The sequence below is a fragment of the Cryptomeria japonica genome, unplaced genomic scaffold, assembly GCF_030272615.1.
Source record: "Cryptomeria japonica unplaced genomic scaffold, Sugi_1.0 HiC_scaffold_432, whole genome shotgun sequence".
Classification (NCBI taxonomy): domain Eukaryota; kingdom Viridiplantae; phylum Streptophyta; class Pinopsida; order Cupressales; family Cupressaceae; genus Cryptomeria; species Cryptomeria japonica.
Window position 1 is genome coordinate 69,039 of NW_026729252.1, and position 16,126 is coordinate 85,164.

Sequence of the window (16,126 nt, forward strand, 5' to 3'; positions counted from 1 at the left end):
GGTTGATTGGTTCTTGTCTTTTTTATTTTATTTTTGGTCTTTATCTAGTTTCTAGGATGTTCTGGTTGTCTATTTTTGTTTGGGCGCACATTCCTTGTACACCCTAGGTGTTGTTGTTCAATGGATATGTAAAGGTGATGCAACCATGACCCAGAGGCTCCTCAAAGAGAACAGTCTAGATCATGCAGCAAGAGTAACACAATGGAAGCAACAACAGAGAACATAGAAAATGGAAAACATATATTTGCATCATCATATATTCATCATAGAACATTCGGTAATATATAGGTTACATACAAGCTAACATGCCTGGTTTGTGCTACATCCCAAAATAGAATTCATCAGGGCCTCCAAGAAGTGTCCAAATTGCAATTTATGAATCTAGATCATCATACTACTTCACTATATCTCAAAGGATCACATTTAACACTATATATACCATCTGAAACAAATTGAGGTTGGCCACAAAAAATTACATTTACCAAGGAAGTAAAATAAAATGTGTAAAATAGCTTGGCCCCAAAACATGAAGATGTCATCCATCAAGAACAAATATGAAGTGCAGACCACAAAGGAGGGTTGACCAAGGGCCCACGAACATTGAGCATGGTGCCAAATAAATACACAATCCAAGAAATTACTCCACATGAGAAGAAAACTCCAACATAGACGGTAAGCCCAAAATTGCTCTGGAACCAAGAAACAAACACTCTGGAAGGAATAACTTGTTGCAAAATAATCCAAATGAACTAGAAATCTTGAATGATTAACAAGAACAAGCCTAGACACTGAAAATATGATTTGTAACAAAAAAGAAAAAAACTACTAGAAAAAGCTAAAAGTAACACATAAACTGCAACAAGAACAAAACTAAAAGAAAATATTTTTGGTTGATGCAAGATTACTTATAGATCGGGATTCTCCTGCATCAGACATCCCACATAGAAAAACATGTTCCATGAGAGGCAATTCGTGAACATCTAAAAGAATGCGGGATATAGATACCATGCTCTTTTTTTATACAAATGTCTTTTTTGTCTACAAACTTCTTCCTAACCTCTTTTGGAACCTCGACCAAATTTTCTAGCTTCTATTTCTCTTTATCTCCCTTTACTTGCTTCATACTTGCACACTATCTCTAACTATTACTCTATTTATTCTTCAACTTATATTTATTTCTACCACAAGATTTCATTCGGTCTACCACCATCACCTTCACTTTTCTGCCATTAGGTACCACCTTTCTATCAAACCTATCCACTAGATCCTTCAGCAAATGCATGCCACCATGTAGTGTATCCTCTGCAACCTACTTCTTAGCACTACAATTCTTCACAAGACTCAAATTCTTCACTACCTTCTCCTTCTCCTTCAAAGAAACCAAAGGAAACTTCTACACATCCTTCTAAATAGTGATAAGATTTCTTCTACAATCATAAATATCTCTTCTATCAAATTGTGATGGTCTACCCTACAAAACATGACAAGCACTCATAGGCAAAACGTCACACAAGACTTCATCCTTAAAAGGTCCAATATTAAAATTCACTAAGCACTTATCTCTTACTTCCATGCTATGCTCATCTTGCAACCAAATCACTTGGTAAGGGCTAGGATTCTCAAGCTTCACTACCATCTCCTCTAATACCATATTACAAGTACTTTTAGTATCCACAATAAACTTACAACACTTACCACCTGATTTGCAAACAGTTTGGATAAGATTCTTCATTTGATTATATCTCATATCTTCATCATTCTACTCTATCAACTCTTCTGACAAAAAGGGGCTCTCCCTTCTTCAGTTCTAAAACATTCTCTCCAGTAACTTTAGCTTCCTGATACTCATTTGCAATGCAATTCCTTACCATTCCCTTCTTACACTCAAAATATCTATGTTTGGTTTCTCCACACTTGAAACATTTACCCAAGAACTCCTTACTACTACCTCCTTTCCTTTGTGTCTCTACTCCATTTAGATTTTGGCTCCATAGAAGTCATCCTCTCCATACTGCCACTCCTATGCCCTCTATCTGCTGCATATATTTATCTTCCCTTGGAGTTATTATACTATCTTCATTGAACTTTATCCTCTACCTTTAATGCATATTGAAAAGGATCCTCAGTTGTAGAAATATTCAACATACTCATCTCATCCTTAATGTTAAATTGGAGTCCATTTATGTATCTAGTCACCTTCTCCCTATCCATCTCTCAATGACCAGATCTAATCATCACCTTGTAGAATTCTTCAGTGTACTCTTTTACACTCATGTCCTCATGCTTCAAATTCTGCAACATTTTGGACAACTCCAAATCATAGTCTCTCAGAATAAATTTAGCCTTCAATCTTGCAACCATCCATCTCCACCAGGTGATTCTCATCTCACAATTTCGTACTCTATATCTCTACAACTCTTTGCACCCTAAAGTGTACCCTTTTAACTTAGTTTGTGCTAACTAGACTCTCTATGGGTCCTTAACATGTTCAAACTCAAAATATTCCTCCAAATCTTTGATCCAGTCTATCAGGTCTTCAAGATTCAACGAACCCTAAAAGTTAGAAACCTCAACTTTATGAACTTTACTCACTTGTGCCCCCACTCTAAGAAATATTTATTCACCCTCATCTTTCGGTCCTTCTCCTTCTTTGGCCTCAATCTCTTCTCCTACCTCTTCATATTCATCCTCCAATTCAGGATTCCTCCGTAAACCAGCCAACATGTTTCAAATCTCATTCCTCATCGCATTCTTGAAATCCTCCATAATTTGCTCTACCCTCCTAGGATTCATCCTTCTTAGCAATATCTCCTACATTTTCTCTAGTCCAACTGCCTCAAATCAACGATCTAACTACAAGGTTTCAATTGCCTCTCAGTTGGTGATCTATTGAATATACAAGCAGCCTACCTCAATTCGATGATCTGTTCACCCAAAGAAATGCTTCAAGGTTCGCAACTAGCTCTGATACCATACAACACAACTATGACCTGGAAGATCCTCAAAGATAGTTGTCCAAATCATGTATCAAGAGTAATATAATGGAAGCAACAACACAAAAGATAGAAAATGGAAAATCAAATATCTACATAATCATGTATTCTATTGGCATTTGCATGAAGATTGCATTAATGATTTTTTATGTTGTCATTGATGTCAAATAAACTGCTAATGTTATAATGATACTATTGTAATGTTGTTTTGTAACCAATAGGGAGAGCTAAGTGAAAGGAACTATAACCGATAGGTAAGTTTGGGGAGTGAACGAGTATTGCTAAGTATTGGAGAGTTGAACCAGTAAACCCTATCTATTGTTTTGATAAACCCTAACTGATTAAGTCTAGTGAATTGGCTATATTAGTTTAGGATTTGATAATGAGTGGTATTGATTATGAAACATATGCATATTATATGAAGAGAGTTTCAAATAGTTTTTGGCCCATTGAGTTAATTTTTTTTGTCTTGGGAATGTGCAAGTATATTGCATGTAATGTAAAGCATATGATGAGTTACTGAGATCAATGAAGCAGTGATCAAGGAGTGGTCGAGGCTTTCTTGAATGATGTGTATAGATTGTTATGTAATCTAGTGGTCATACTTGAAATAACTTGTTTGTAATCTTTATGTGAATTAGGTTTTGGTTGTGTTACCGACCTAGTTGATTTGTTTATAAGGTTGATGAGTTGTTTTAGCTGAATTGTTGGAAAAGTTGAACTGAGTCTGTGGTTGCAGAACTTGATGATGTATCTACAATTTTATTAAAGGAAGATAAGAGCATGAAAAGGATCTGATCAAGCATGTGAAGTGCTATTCAATCAGATCAGAAATTTTTTGTTGTTTTCTAACAACTACAATAGTTAAATCCCTTAACCAGGTAAGCTCTAACAAGCTTGGTGTTATTCAAATCCTCTAAGAAAGTGATCCATTATCTTGGATTCTAAATCCTTCACAAATTTTACACCTCATAGGGTATTTCTTCTAACAAGGAATTATAGTCAATCCCTTAACCGAGTGGTCCCTAATAGGATCTGTTCTTAACAGGACTTTTTCTAAAAGCTTTAACAAGCTTGGTTCCTAACAGGGCAAACTTCAGAAGAGTTCAGATAATTATCTTGTGAGTCTCATCTCACTATGGTTTTTCCCATTTGGTTTTCCATGTCAAAAATATTGTTTCAAGTGGTGAATATTTTTGTGGTTATGTTTCTATGGTTGATTTTCTCAACTACTTATTTCACTTTGATAAGTTAACTAGTAACAATCTGAAATGAAGTTTTACTTATGTCAAGTAAAAGTATTTGGATGATTGTGAGTTTCATATTGTTTACTATTATCTATTGTGATAGTCATCTGATTTATCTTGATAAATTTATGTTGACAGAGTTATTGCATTTATAGTTCTAAGTTTACTTGAGAGGTTATTTCTGAGAAAAGTGAAAGTTTATCAGTTTTTCTATCTACTGATTCACTAGCCCCCCTCTTAGTAGTTGACTGTATCCTTATTTTTTCATCATACCATCAATTGGTATCAGAGCTCATCTCAGATCCAATAAAGTCTATGCCTAATAGCTTGAGGTAAAGATCTTGTAGAACATGATGAAGAAGGAAGGTACTAAGTTTAATAGAGAGAACTATAGGATATGGAGTGATAGAATGAAAATTTATATCAAGAGTCTTGGAAATCAATACCGAGAACATGTTAATACTCAATATGTTGTACCTAGTAGGATTGTGATTGATGATCAAAAGAAAGAGAAACAAGAAAACAATCAAGCACTGGAGGCTATTATTAGTTCTTTGTTTGATGTTGAATATGTTGATGTTCATTGTTTGGAGACTGCATATGAGGTATGGGAGAAACTTGAAAAGATTTATAGTGGTGATGAACATGTGGATATTGCTAAGGAAGAGAGTCTAAGAGGGAAGTTTGGTGACATACAGATGGCTGAAGGTGAGAATATCAAACAGTATGATCAGAGGATAAAAGAGATAGTTGGTGAGATCAAGAATGTTGGTGGTAAAATGGATGATGCCACAATAGTTAGTAAGGTGTTGAGAACCCTGCTAGCAATATATGCTATTCAAGTTGCAGCCATTCAGGAACTAAAATCTATTGACAAAACCAAGGTAACCCTTGAATCCATCATTGGTAAGCTTACTGCTTTTGAATTAAATGGCTATGATGGTAGTATTCAAAAAATTGAATTAACATTTAGAGCTTATGTTTCTAACCCATCTATGAGAAAAAGTAGATATGTTAGTCACTTTCATGAATCTAGATCCAGTAGAGAAATTCATGATGAAGACAGTTTGGTTGAGATTGAAGCATTGTTGGCCAAGCGGTTGCCCAAAGGTACTGGTAAATATAGAGGTAAATTACCTTTGAAAAGTTTTGCATGTAACAAGATTGGACATATAGCTGCTAACTGTCCTAATGGTGATAATGAGCACAAGCAAGAGAAGTTCAAGAAGTACAAGGGAAAAGGAAAAAGGGATTGTCTTATTGCAGTTGATGGTGGTATCACTGGTGAGGAATTTGATGGTGATACTAATGAAGACATTGTCTTTGTAGCCATTAAAGAGGAGACAACTAATGAGAAAGCTTTAGTTTCTTGCATGGATAATTTTGATGATTGGATCATTTATAGTAGTTGCTCACATCACATGACTGGTGACTGGATTAAATTTATTTCTTTGAAGGAATTTGATGGTAGAGTTGTAAGATAATGACTCACCCTACATGGTTAAAGGTAAGGGAACTATTTCTCTTAATGGAAAGAGCAATGCAGATAATGTCTACTGGGTTGAAGGTCTAAAGCACAATCTCTTGAGTGTTGCCCAACTCAATGACAGAGGATACCCATTGGATTTTAAGAATGGTATGCGCAAAATCTATGGGAGAAAAGGTGAATTGATTGCAACCGGAAAGTAGCCTAAAGGTAACCTATTTCATCTAGATCCTAAAGACAACAACTATTTAATTGCTAAAATAGATGATAGTTGGCTTTGGCATAGGAGATTTTGTCATTTGAATTTTGATAACATTGTTAAAGTGAGTAAGTCAAAGACAGTGAGAGGTTTTCCTCAGTTGGACAAACTCGTTAATTCTCTTTGTAAGGAATGTCAATTGGGAAAGATGACATCCTCAACTTTCAAGAGAAAGTCTTTTTCCACAAAGCATCTATTAGATTTGGTTCATACAGACCTATGTGGACCAATAAGGACTAAAAGTATTCAAGGTGATATATATTTCATGATCTTCACTGATGATTGCTCAAGGATGATGTGGGTCACATTCTTGAAAGATAAAACAGAGGCATTTGGTAAGTTCAAGGCATTCAAGGACTTAGCTGAAAAGGAGATTGGAAAGAAGATAAAGTGTCTAGGGACAAATCAAGGTGGAGAATTCACTTCTAAGGAATTCACTAGATATTGTTAATTAAATGGTATCAAATGACAACTTTCTGCACCAAGGACACCACAACAGAATGGTATTGCAGAGAGAAACAATTGATCAGTTGTTGAAGCTACTAGGATGATGTTGATATAAGGAGGTGTAGCAAAAAATTTCTAGAGAGAAGTTGTCAGCATAGTTGTCTACACAATGAATAGGATTTTGGTAAAAAGAGGTAAGGACAAGACTCCTTATGAATACTGGTATGGTAGATCATCTAACATTGGTTATTTCAAGATATTTGGTAGCAAATGTTTTATTAAAAGAGGTGACTATATTAGCAAGTTTGAGGCTAAAAGTGATGAAGGTATATTTCTTGGTTATTCCACCAAGAGTAAGGCATACCAATGCTATAACAACCAAACATAGAGAATCATTGAGAGTGTTGATGTTCAAGTGGATGAGTATCCTGAAGTCTCAGGAGAAACTAGTATGGAGAAAAAGGATGAAGTTCCTTGCATTTTGTTTTTTGGAAACAAAACCTATGAAACCTTAAACTAGTAAAGAGAATTTTGTTGTACCAGTTCAACCGGAACAGGTAGATTCAGAAGAAGATGATGATAATGAAGAAAATGAAATGAAGATAATGATCATTTTATTCTGAGGTATGTGAGATTCAATCACAATCGTGAATAGATTATTGGAGATAAGGATGTTGGAGTGCTAAACAAAAGAAGGATCAGAGAAAATTCTTGCATGATCTCCACTATTGACTAGAACTGCTAAGGAAGCATTTGGTGATGATCATTAGATTAAAGTTATGGAGGAGGAACTTGAAAAAATTGAGAAGAACACCACATGGACTCTAGTACCCTAACCGATGAATAAAAATGTAATAGGGACTAAGTGGGTTCTTAGGAACAAGATGAATGAAGATGGTGTTGTAGTTCACAACAAAACTAGATTGGTTTGCAAAGGTTGTGCATAAGAAGAAGGAGAAGATTATGGTGAGACTTTTGCACCAGTGGCTAGACTGGAAGGTGTCATAACTTTAATGGCTTTTACAAATCATAAGGGATTCAAAGTATATCAGATGGATGTGAAATTTGCATTTTTGAATGGAATATCAGAAGAACAAGTATACATTGAGCAGCCAGATGGTTATGATTTAACTGATAAGAAGGAAATGGTATGAAAGTTGCACAAGGCACTATATGGATTAAAGAAAGCACCGAGAGGATGGTATGAAAGGCTTCATTCACACTTTATGAAGATAGGATTTCAAAGAACCAATGAAGATAGTAACATATGTCTCAGATTTGAAGGAGATAAGATAGTGGTTAGTGAAGTATTTGTGGATAATATCGTATTTGGAGGAAATGATGACATGAGAAATGACTTTGCAAATAAAATGAAAAGTGAGTTTGAAATGTCTCTTGTTGGAGAGATAAAAAATTTCATAGGTTTGCAAATACAATAAATGAAGAGTGGTATTTTCATTACACAGTTCAAATATGTGAAAGAAATATTAAAGACATTTGGTATGAGTGACTGTAAACCAATTGGGACACCAATGGTTATAGGTTGTAAGTTGTCTAAGAAAGATGAGGCTACATCTGTTGATGAGAAGGAGTATAAGTCAATGATTGAGAAACTACACTATGTTGCACAAAGTAGACCGGATATCACTCATGCAGTTGATCTAGTTGCTAGATTTCAGAAGAATACAAAGGAAACACATTTGATAGCAACCAGGATTTTCAGATATTTGAAAGATATTGTTGACTATGGATTATGCTATCCATATAAAGGAAACATTGAATTGAAGGTGTACACAGATGCAGACTAGGCAGGTAATGTTGATGACCGGAAAAGAACCACCAGTGGAGCATTCATTTTGGGTGGAAGACTTGTTTCATGGAGTATAAAAAAGTAGAGTTGTATTTCACAGTCTACTATTGAAGCTGAGTATGTTGTTGCTTATATGAATTGTACCCAGGCTATCTGGATGAGGCACATTTTGGAAGGTTTCAAGATTAAGTTTACTGAACATGTAAAGATCTTATGTGATAATACTAGTGTCATTCATATTTCAAAGAACCTTGTCTTGCTCACACAAACCAAGCATATTGAATTTAAGTATCATTTCTTGAGGGAAAAAGTGTAGAGTAAAGATGTGACCTTAGAGCATATTTCTACCAAGGAGCAACTTGCAGATATCTTTGTTAAACCTCTACCTAAGACTACTTTTGAGTATCTTAGAAGTTAGCTAGGGTTTATACCCCTTCATGAGGTCAATTGAGCATGATGTAGATTACATCAGTCCTGGAGCTACTTGCAGAATTTTACAGTAGGATTGGTGTAAGAGTGGAGTTATTCCACAAGGGCAGCATCAAGTTGAAGATTATTGATGTTGAATTGTGCATTTGACATTGCATATTTTACTTTCAATTTGGCATTGTTGTCAAAGGGGGAGAAGAACTATGTGATTATGTGGAAAAGAACCAGTGATAGAACTAGTGACAAACTGAAGACAAGGATAGCAGATAGTAAAATGTAAACCAGGATTCCTATTCACAATCACAACAATCAATGGTATTGATATTTGTATTGACATCAATGCCAAAGGGGGAGATTGTTGGCATTTGCATGAAGATTGCATTAATGATTTGTTATGTTGTCATTGATGTCAATTAAACTGGTAATGTTATAATGATATTGTTGTAATGTTTTTTTGTAACCAATAGGAAGAGCTAAGTGAAAGGAACTATAACCAGTATATAAGTTTGGGGAGTGAACCAATATTGCTAAGTATTGGAGATTTTTACCGGTAAACCCTACCTGTTATTTTGATAAAACTTAACCGATTAAGTCTGGTGAATTGGTTATATTGGTTTTGATCTGATAATGATTACTAATGATTGTGGCATGTATGCATATTGTATGAAGAGAGTTTTAAAGAGATTTTGGCACATTGAGTTAATTTTTTTTGTCTTGGGAATGAGCAAGTACATTGCATGTAATGCAAAGCATATGATGAGTTATTGAGATCAATGAAGCGGTGATCAAGGAATGGTTGAGGCTTTCTTGAATGATGTGTAGAGATTGTTATGTAATCCAACGGTCATACTTGAACCGACTTGTTTGTAATCTCTATGTGAATTAGGTTTTTGTTGTCTTACCGACCTAGTTGATTTGTTTATAAGGTTTTTAAGTTATTTTAGTTGAAGTGTTGGCAAAGTTGAATTGAGTGTGTGGTTTCCGAGCTGGATGATGTATATATAGTTTAAGTAAAGGTAGATAGGAGCATGAAAAGGATCTAAACAAGCAAGTGAAGTGATATTCAAATAGATCAACAAACTCTTGTTGTTTTCTAACAATTGCATCAGTTAAATCCCTTAACCGGGTAACCTTTAACAAGCTTGTTGTTATTCAAATCCTCTAACAAGGTGATCCATTAGCTTGGATTCTAAATCCTTTACAAAGGTTACTCCTAACAGGGTATTGCTTCTAAGAAGCCATTATAGTCAATCCCTTAACCGGGTCGTCCCTAACAGGATATGTCCTTAACATGACTTTTTGTAAAAGCTTTAACAAGCTTGCTCCTAACAAGGAAAACTTCAAAAGAGTTTAGATAGTTATCTTGTGACTCTCATCTCACCATGGTTTTTCCCATTTGGGTTTCCATGTCCAAAATATTGTGTCAAGTGGTGAATGTTTTTGTGGTTATGTTTCTATGGTTGATTTGCTCAACTACTTATTTCACTTTGATAAGTTATGTTAATAGGTAACAATCTGAAATGAAGTTTTAGTAATGTGAAGCAAAAGTATTTGGATGATTGTGAGTTTCAATTTGTTTATAGTTATCTGTTGTGACAGTCAACCGGTTTATCTTGACAGAGTTATTGCATTTATAGTTCTAAGTTTACTTGAGAGGTTATTTATGAGAAGGTGAAAGTTTATCAGTTTTTCTATCTACTAATTCACCCCCCCTCTTAGTAGTTGACTGGATCTTTTTTCTTTTATCATACCATCATATTCATCATAGAACATCTAGTAATATACAGGTTACATACAGTCTAACATTCTTGGTTCAAGTTACATCACAAAATACAATTCATCTAGACCTCCAAAAAGTGTTTGAATTATAATTTATGAATCTAGATTGTCATACTACTTTGTTATATCTCAAAGGATCAAATACAAAAATATATATACCATTGAGAACACATCCAGGTTGGCCACAAAAAAATACATTTACCAAGGAAGAAAAATGAAACATGTAAAATAGGTCAAATCCAAAATGTGAAGATCTCATCCACCAAGGACAAACATGAAGTGCAAACCACAAAGAAGGGTCAACCAAGGGCCCAAGGACATCAAGCATGGTTCCAAATAGATCCACAAGATAATAAATTGCTCCGCACGAGAAGAAATCTCCAACATAGACGGTAATCCCAAAACTGCTCTAAAACCAAGAAAAAGATGCTCCAAAATAAATAACTTGCTAGGAAAAAATCGAAATGAACTAGAGATCTGGAATGATGAATAAGAACAAGCCTGGAAGCTAAAAATATGATCTGCAATGAAAAAGAAACAACTTCTAGAAAAGATGAAAGTAATACAAAAACTGAAACATGAGAAAAACTAAAAGAAAATATTTTTGGTTGATACAAGATTTCTCAGAGACTGGGGATGCTCCTGCATCAAAAGGTTTGAGTCTATTCCATATTTATTAATCAAAACTCTTTCATGATTTTACTTTATCCTAGAGAAGACATGATTTAACATTAAAATTACACAAAAATCTCTTAAAGTACTTGGACTTACACCCTAATATCACCATAATAACATTAAATATTCAAAAAATACATACATACATACATACATACATACATATACATACATACGTACACACACACACACTCTTTTTGTTTATGTCTTGTTTTGATTGTTAATTTTGGGTTTTCTCAAGCTCATGAGACCCCTCTTTTTTGTAGGTGCCTTGCTATGTGAGGGTTTGGGCCCTTTCCTAATTTATTTAATCATAATTTAACAATTGTGTGTTAAGATGACCTAGTTTAAATATCCTTTGCTCATTTTGAGATGTTATTTGATCATCCCGTGCTAGTTCAATAGTCCAATTGTTGAAAAATATAAGAAGGCAAGATTTATTTTTTTAGATGTGAACTTTCCTAATTAATACTATTCTTTTTTCTATCATGTTATTAGTCAAAAGTTTATTGTTAATCTAATCAGTTTTGTCTAGGAATGACTTGTTAAAAAATATTAGACATTTTCAATTTTTCAGATGTAGGTATAGTTATTTTAAGTTGCATGTATGAGTAATTTTTGTATACATTGATATGATTTTGGTATATCATTACAAAATAATATTGGTATATTGTAGTTCTTCTCTTTGTAGGAATTCAATTATTCTTGCATGTGCTTATTTTTTAGGTATTATACAATACATTGGCCTTTGAAAAGTCTTAAGAGAATGATGAAGGTAATAATGGTTGGGTGTGGGGAGAAAATAATGATGGTATTCCCTTGAATTTTCTATTGACACATCCATTGAGTCTTTTAAAGGTGCAAGTGCTAGTAATTAGACAATGCATATCTTTCATATTCTAAGACACTTATCTTATCTTTAACATTTTAAATAACATACAACTTCTTTCTTTGGATACAGAGTTTGATCCATCTTATTTTGGTTATTTGTGTTCATCAATGAGTTTCATATAAGATATTAAAATCAATAAAATTATTTGTTTTAAGTTTTACTCAAAAATATTTTTTTGATATTGTTTTTTTGTTTTATTTTGAATAATAATACAATAAATCATAAATATAGAATTCTTAAGTTTTACAAAGACAACAAAACAAAAAATCATGAATATCAATTTTAATATTTATCTCAACAATGTTTACATAATAATCTTATTTATATTTTACTTATATCACTTATGTTTTAACATTTAGTAGTTTTTTCTTTATATATTTATATGATTGACACTCTAATTCTTAATCTCATTATAAATTTATAACTATGTTTCTAACATAACAATTTTTAAATAAAATAAAACAATTCTGAAATAAAAATAATAATTGAAGACTAATAAATATTTTATTATTTTGGAAAACTATATAAAATATTTGAACTTAAACATTTATTCTTAAAAGTATATTGCATATGAATTACCTTTTTCACATTGCCATTAAAGTTTAAATTTTTATTTATAATAAACTGTAATAATTGAAACTGACATGTAATGCCTTACACCAAATGATGGCTTATTTATATGACTCTACCAAACGATAGTTTATGCCACCATATATAAGATACTAAATACGTGATCAGCTCACAGCTGATTATTTGGAAGTATAATCCTATATATATCTAGGGACAGAATACAATACTGTAGTCGGTGGTACCAGAGGGGCAGGTGAAAGTGCTGGAAGAATCGTCCTTGGCATAACTGTAGGCCTGAGGGCACTGATTCTTGAATATCATGGAGTAGCTTGAGGGAGAGCAGTTGTCGACATGGGTGCCTCTGCAACAATATTCATCAGTTTGAAAGACGGTGCAGGCACTATTGCATCCGCCATCCACCTTCAATTGAGCAGGGCACGCAACATTGACGTCGGCTTTGCATGCAGGAGCGACACACTGTGAATTTGTGGGATTGATGGAGAGAGGAACGTTGAAGCCGTCCACCAGGGAAACGTCGTAGAAGTCCTTGTTGCCATCTCCATTCAGGGTGTACTCGGCCAGCGTGGTCGGAACGCCTCCCGAGACTTGACAGCTCAGTTGGCCGTTGCAGTCACCGGTTTTACAGCTTCCTCGGCCGCTCGCATCAAAAGAGCAGCCGGTTCGGCCCCAGAATCTTGCCCCCTTTGTCCCCGCCGGCACATCCACCGTCCATGTCTGACCTTGGTCGAGCTGCTGCCCTCCTCCGGGTAATCCTGCCGCCCAAACCGTGTACCCGCACTGGTTCCTTAACTCAAACTTAACTGCTCCCGCCTCTGCAAGAAAACACACACATATTATTATTCTGAGCCTCGGATGCATATAGTATTCAACCTACAACTCTTATGTTGTAAATACAGCTTACCTTGCATATGAAGAGATATGGCCAGTCCTGCCACAAGAAGAAGCACAAGATCTGAAACTGTTGCCATTATAGCGTCTGGATTGAACGATTGAATGAAGATGGATAGATTGGGTATATGAGGAGGGATTATATAGACAACATCTCTCCGCAAGTTATGGCTCCAGAAGCCGTGTCTTACGAGAGTCCCCGTCAGCATTGAAATTCTCTCCTTGAAAACTTCTAGATTGAACTGTTTGAATAGTTTATTCTTCAAGATCATATTATGTGAGAAGTGAATGTTTTTAATTATATTTCAATATCGGAATGTAGGAATTCACGCACATGTTGGATCATTTCTATGATCAACTTCATAATCATATATTATAAATCCTGTCTCCCTACATCTTAGTGATAGATCTTTTATCTCCCTACTTCCTAAACATTGATGAAAAACATATTACCCAATCAGTTCCAAAATTTTTAAAAAAATCAATATTATGAACTCTAAAAAACTTAAATGTCTTTTAAGTTTTCAACCTTGCAATTTGTATTCTGATCATCTCTACATGACTGGACTGCTGACCCATTCAAGTGCTATCTTAACAAAAATATCAGATCATAATGACTTGAACGACTTCTTAAAAGATAATGTCTTACCTAAACATCAGAATTAAATGGATTTTTTAATTAGTGCATCCTTATTCTCGAGACTTCATAACCTAATGGTCATCATCATTCAGAGCATGGCTATAATACAATATTAATTGAAGGTTTAAATCAGCTCTACTTAATTATATTCAAAATAATGAGTAGTTTCTTTAAGAGACTTAAATAATTGCTGTAAGATTTAAGTCAATTCTATTAGATTTAAAACTAATATATACAATTCTCTTAATATTTCGATTACTCCCATAGAATACATCTCCACATAACAATTATAAGTCCATTCTCAAAATTGATATTTCCCACCAACATCGTGACAGCTCCTCGTAGGAAGGAAGCCAAGACCCGGCTTCAGAGCAGCCTAGAGCCCCAGTCTTTTAAAATTCGAATGGTCATCAACAATTAGACTTCTGTTATCTCAGGCTTGACATTTTCTGCAGTGATCTCTGATTTTCAATATCCTAAAGTTGCGTGAATTTCAAAAGCCTTGACTATGCATGTTAAATTTAGTTAATTATATTGACATATGTTTTATAATGAAAGGTATGGAGGATGAGGACTGAAACACCGTCTTAATTAGTAATAATATTTTGAACAAGGAATGTAAAGCTTAAAGTTTTTGAAGTTTTTGTCAAGTTATAGAAGATAAATATATAGAAAGCAAAAGATATCCACAAGTAGAGAGTACATTTTGATAATGAAACAGAATATTATCGGACAGGTTGAAAAAAATATTTCAAACTTAATTCTAATAATATAGACCACTCAAAGTTGATATTTTCCAGTACAGAATATTATCCCAAAGATTGAAAAAAATATTTCAAACTTAATTCTAATAATATAGACCACTCAAAGTTGATATTTTCCAGTACAGAATATTATCCCAAAGATTGAAACAAATATTTTACACTTAATTCTAATAATATAGACCGCTCAAAGTTGATATTTTCTTGATATTTTGAAGAGATCTCCACATGTTACAGAGGAAGCGGGTAAATCAAGAACCGACTACAAAGCCTCCTATCCTATGCAAGTTGTCGATGAATGTAAGATTCAAATACAGCCTTTTATTCTAAGATAGTTAGTAATGACATTTTAAATATATTTATTTAATTTTAAATTGAATATTATTATTAATTATTAAATGAATTTATATATTTATTTATTAAAAAAATGATATATTTTATAAATATTATATTTAAGATTTAAATGATTTTTTGTGAATACACTCATACCATTATAATCTATTTTTCAAAATGTAAAAGAAATATTAATTTTTAAGAGATGTATTTCTTTAATTTTCTCATTGAAAATGGAATGTAAAAAGTTATGTCATTTTTATAATGTTCCCACAATTGTAAACTAATAAACAATCTTGAAAGGTACTATTCAGTTGTTGATGTGTACAAATATGTGTTCTCTCTCTCTCTCTCTCTCTCTCTCTCTCTCTCTCTCTCTCTCTCTCTTACAAAAGTGACCAAAGCCACTGAAATATTTATAATAATATGAAAGTAAAGATTTACATAGTTTCTTAAAGCCCAAATTTTGAAATAGACTAAAATTTATATCAACAATTTTTTTTCAAGTATATTCATCCAACCAAATACTTATGTATTGTTACCGTAGCATGCTCAAATACACCATTGCTAAATAGGAAATAAGGATGATCACGAATCCTTAACTATCTAAGCAATTCAAACATAAAACCAATGGAATAAATGCAAAATGGAATTAAACTAAGCAAGATGAAACTCCCTATTATGCATCGTGGCTTCCATTGTCTTTCTTCTCTCTGTGGTATGACGGCTCTCAGATATTGCACTGGCAACCTGCAATTGACACAAAGATTCGAATATCATGATCTAGAATAAATTGTCCACAATTGAAGAGGAGTGAAAATGGAGATTGAATGCTCAATTTATAGATTTTTGGAGAAGATTGATTGAGAGGTGGAACAAAATGATCAAGAGGTGGA

At 33.8% G+C, this 16,126-nt stretch overlaps 1 protein-coding gene across 1 annotated transcript; it reads right to left on the reverse strand.

Moving 5' to 3' along the window:
• Positions 1-12,606: 12,606 nt before the first annotated feature.
• Positions 12,607-13,770, reverse strand: LOC131070838 (pathogenesis-related thaumatin-like protein 3.7). The gene is made up of 2 exons (XM_058006507.2): positions 13,510-13,770; positions 12,607-13,420 (listed from the first exon to the last, which is right to left on the reverse strand). The coding sequence occupies exons 1-2, from the start codon at positions 13,766-13,768 to the stop codon at positions 12,795-12,797; spliced, it is 885 nt and encodes a 294-aa protein (XP_057862490.2). The 5' UTR covers positions 13,769-13,770; the 3' UTR covers positions 12,607-12,794.
• Between the last annotated feature and the right edge of the window lie 2,356 nt (positions 13,771-16,126).

What these genes read in the sequence shown, in the direction of transcription:
- LOC131070838 (XM_058006507.2), bottom strand. Translation starts at nt 13,768, where the DNA reads ATGATCTTGAAGAATAAACTATTCAAACAGTTCAATCTAGAAGTTTTC. An exon ending in CATATCTCTTCATATGCAAG is followed by an intron (nt 13,421 to 13,509) that starts GTAAGCTGTATT and finishes GTTTTCTTGCAG; the next exon opens with AGGCGGGAGCAGTTAAGTTT.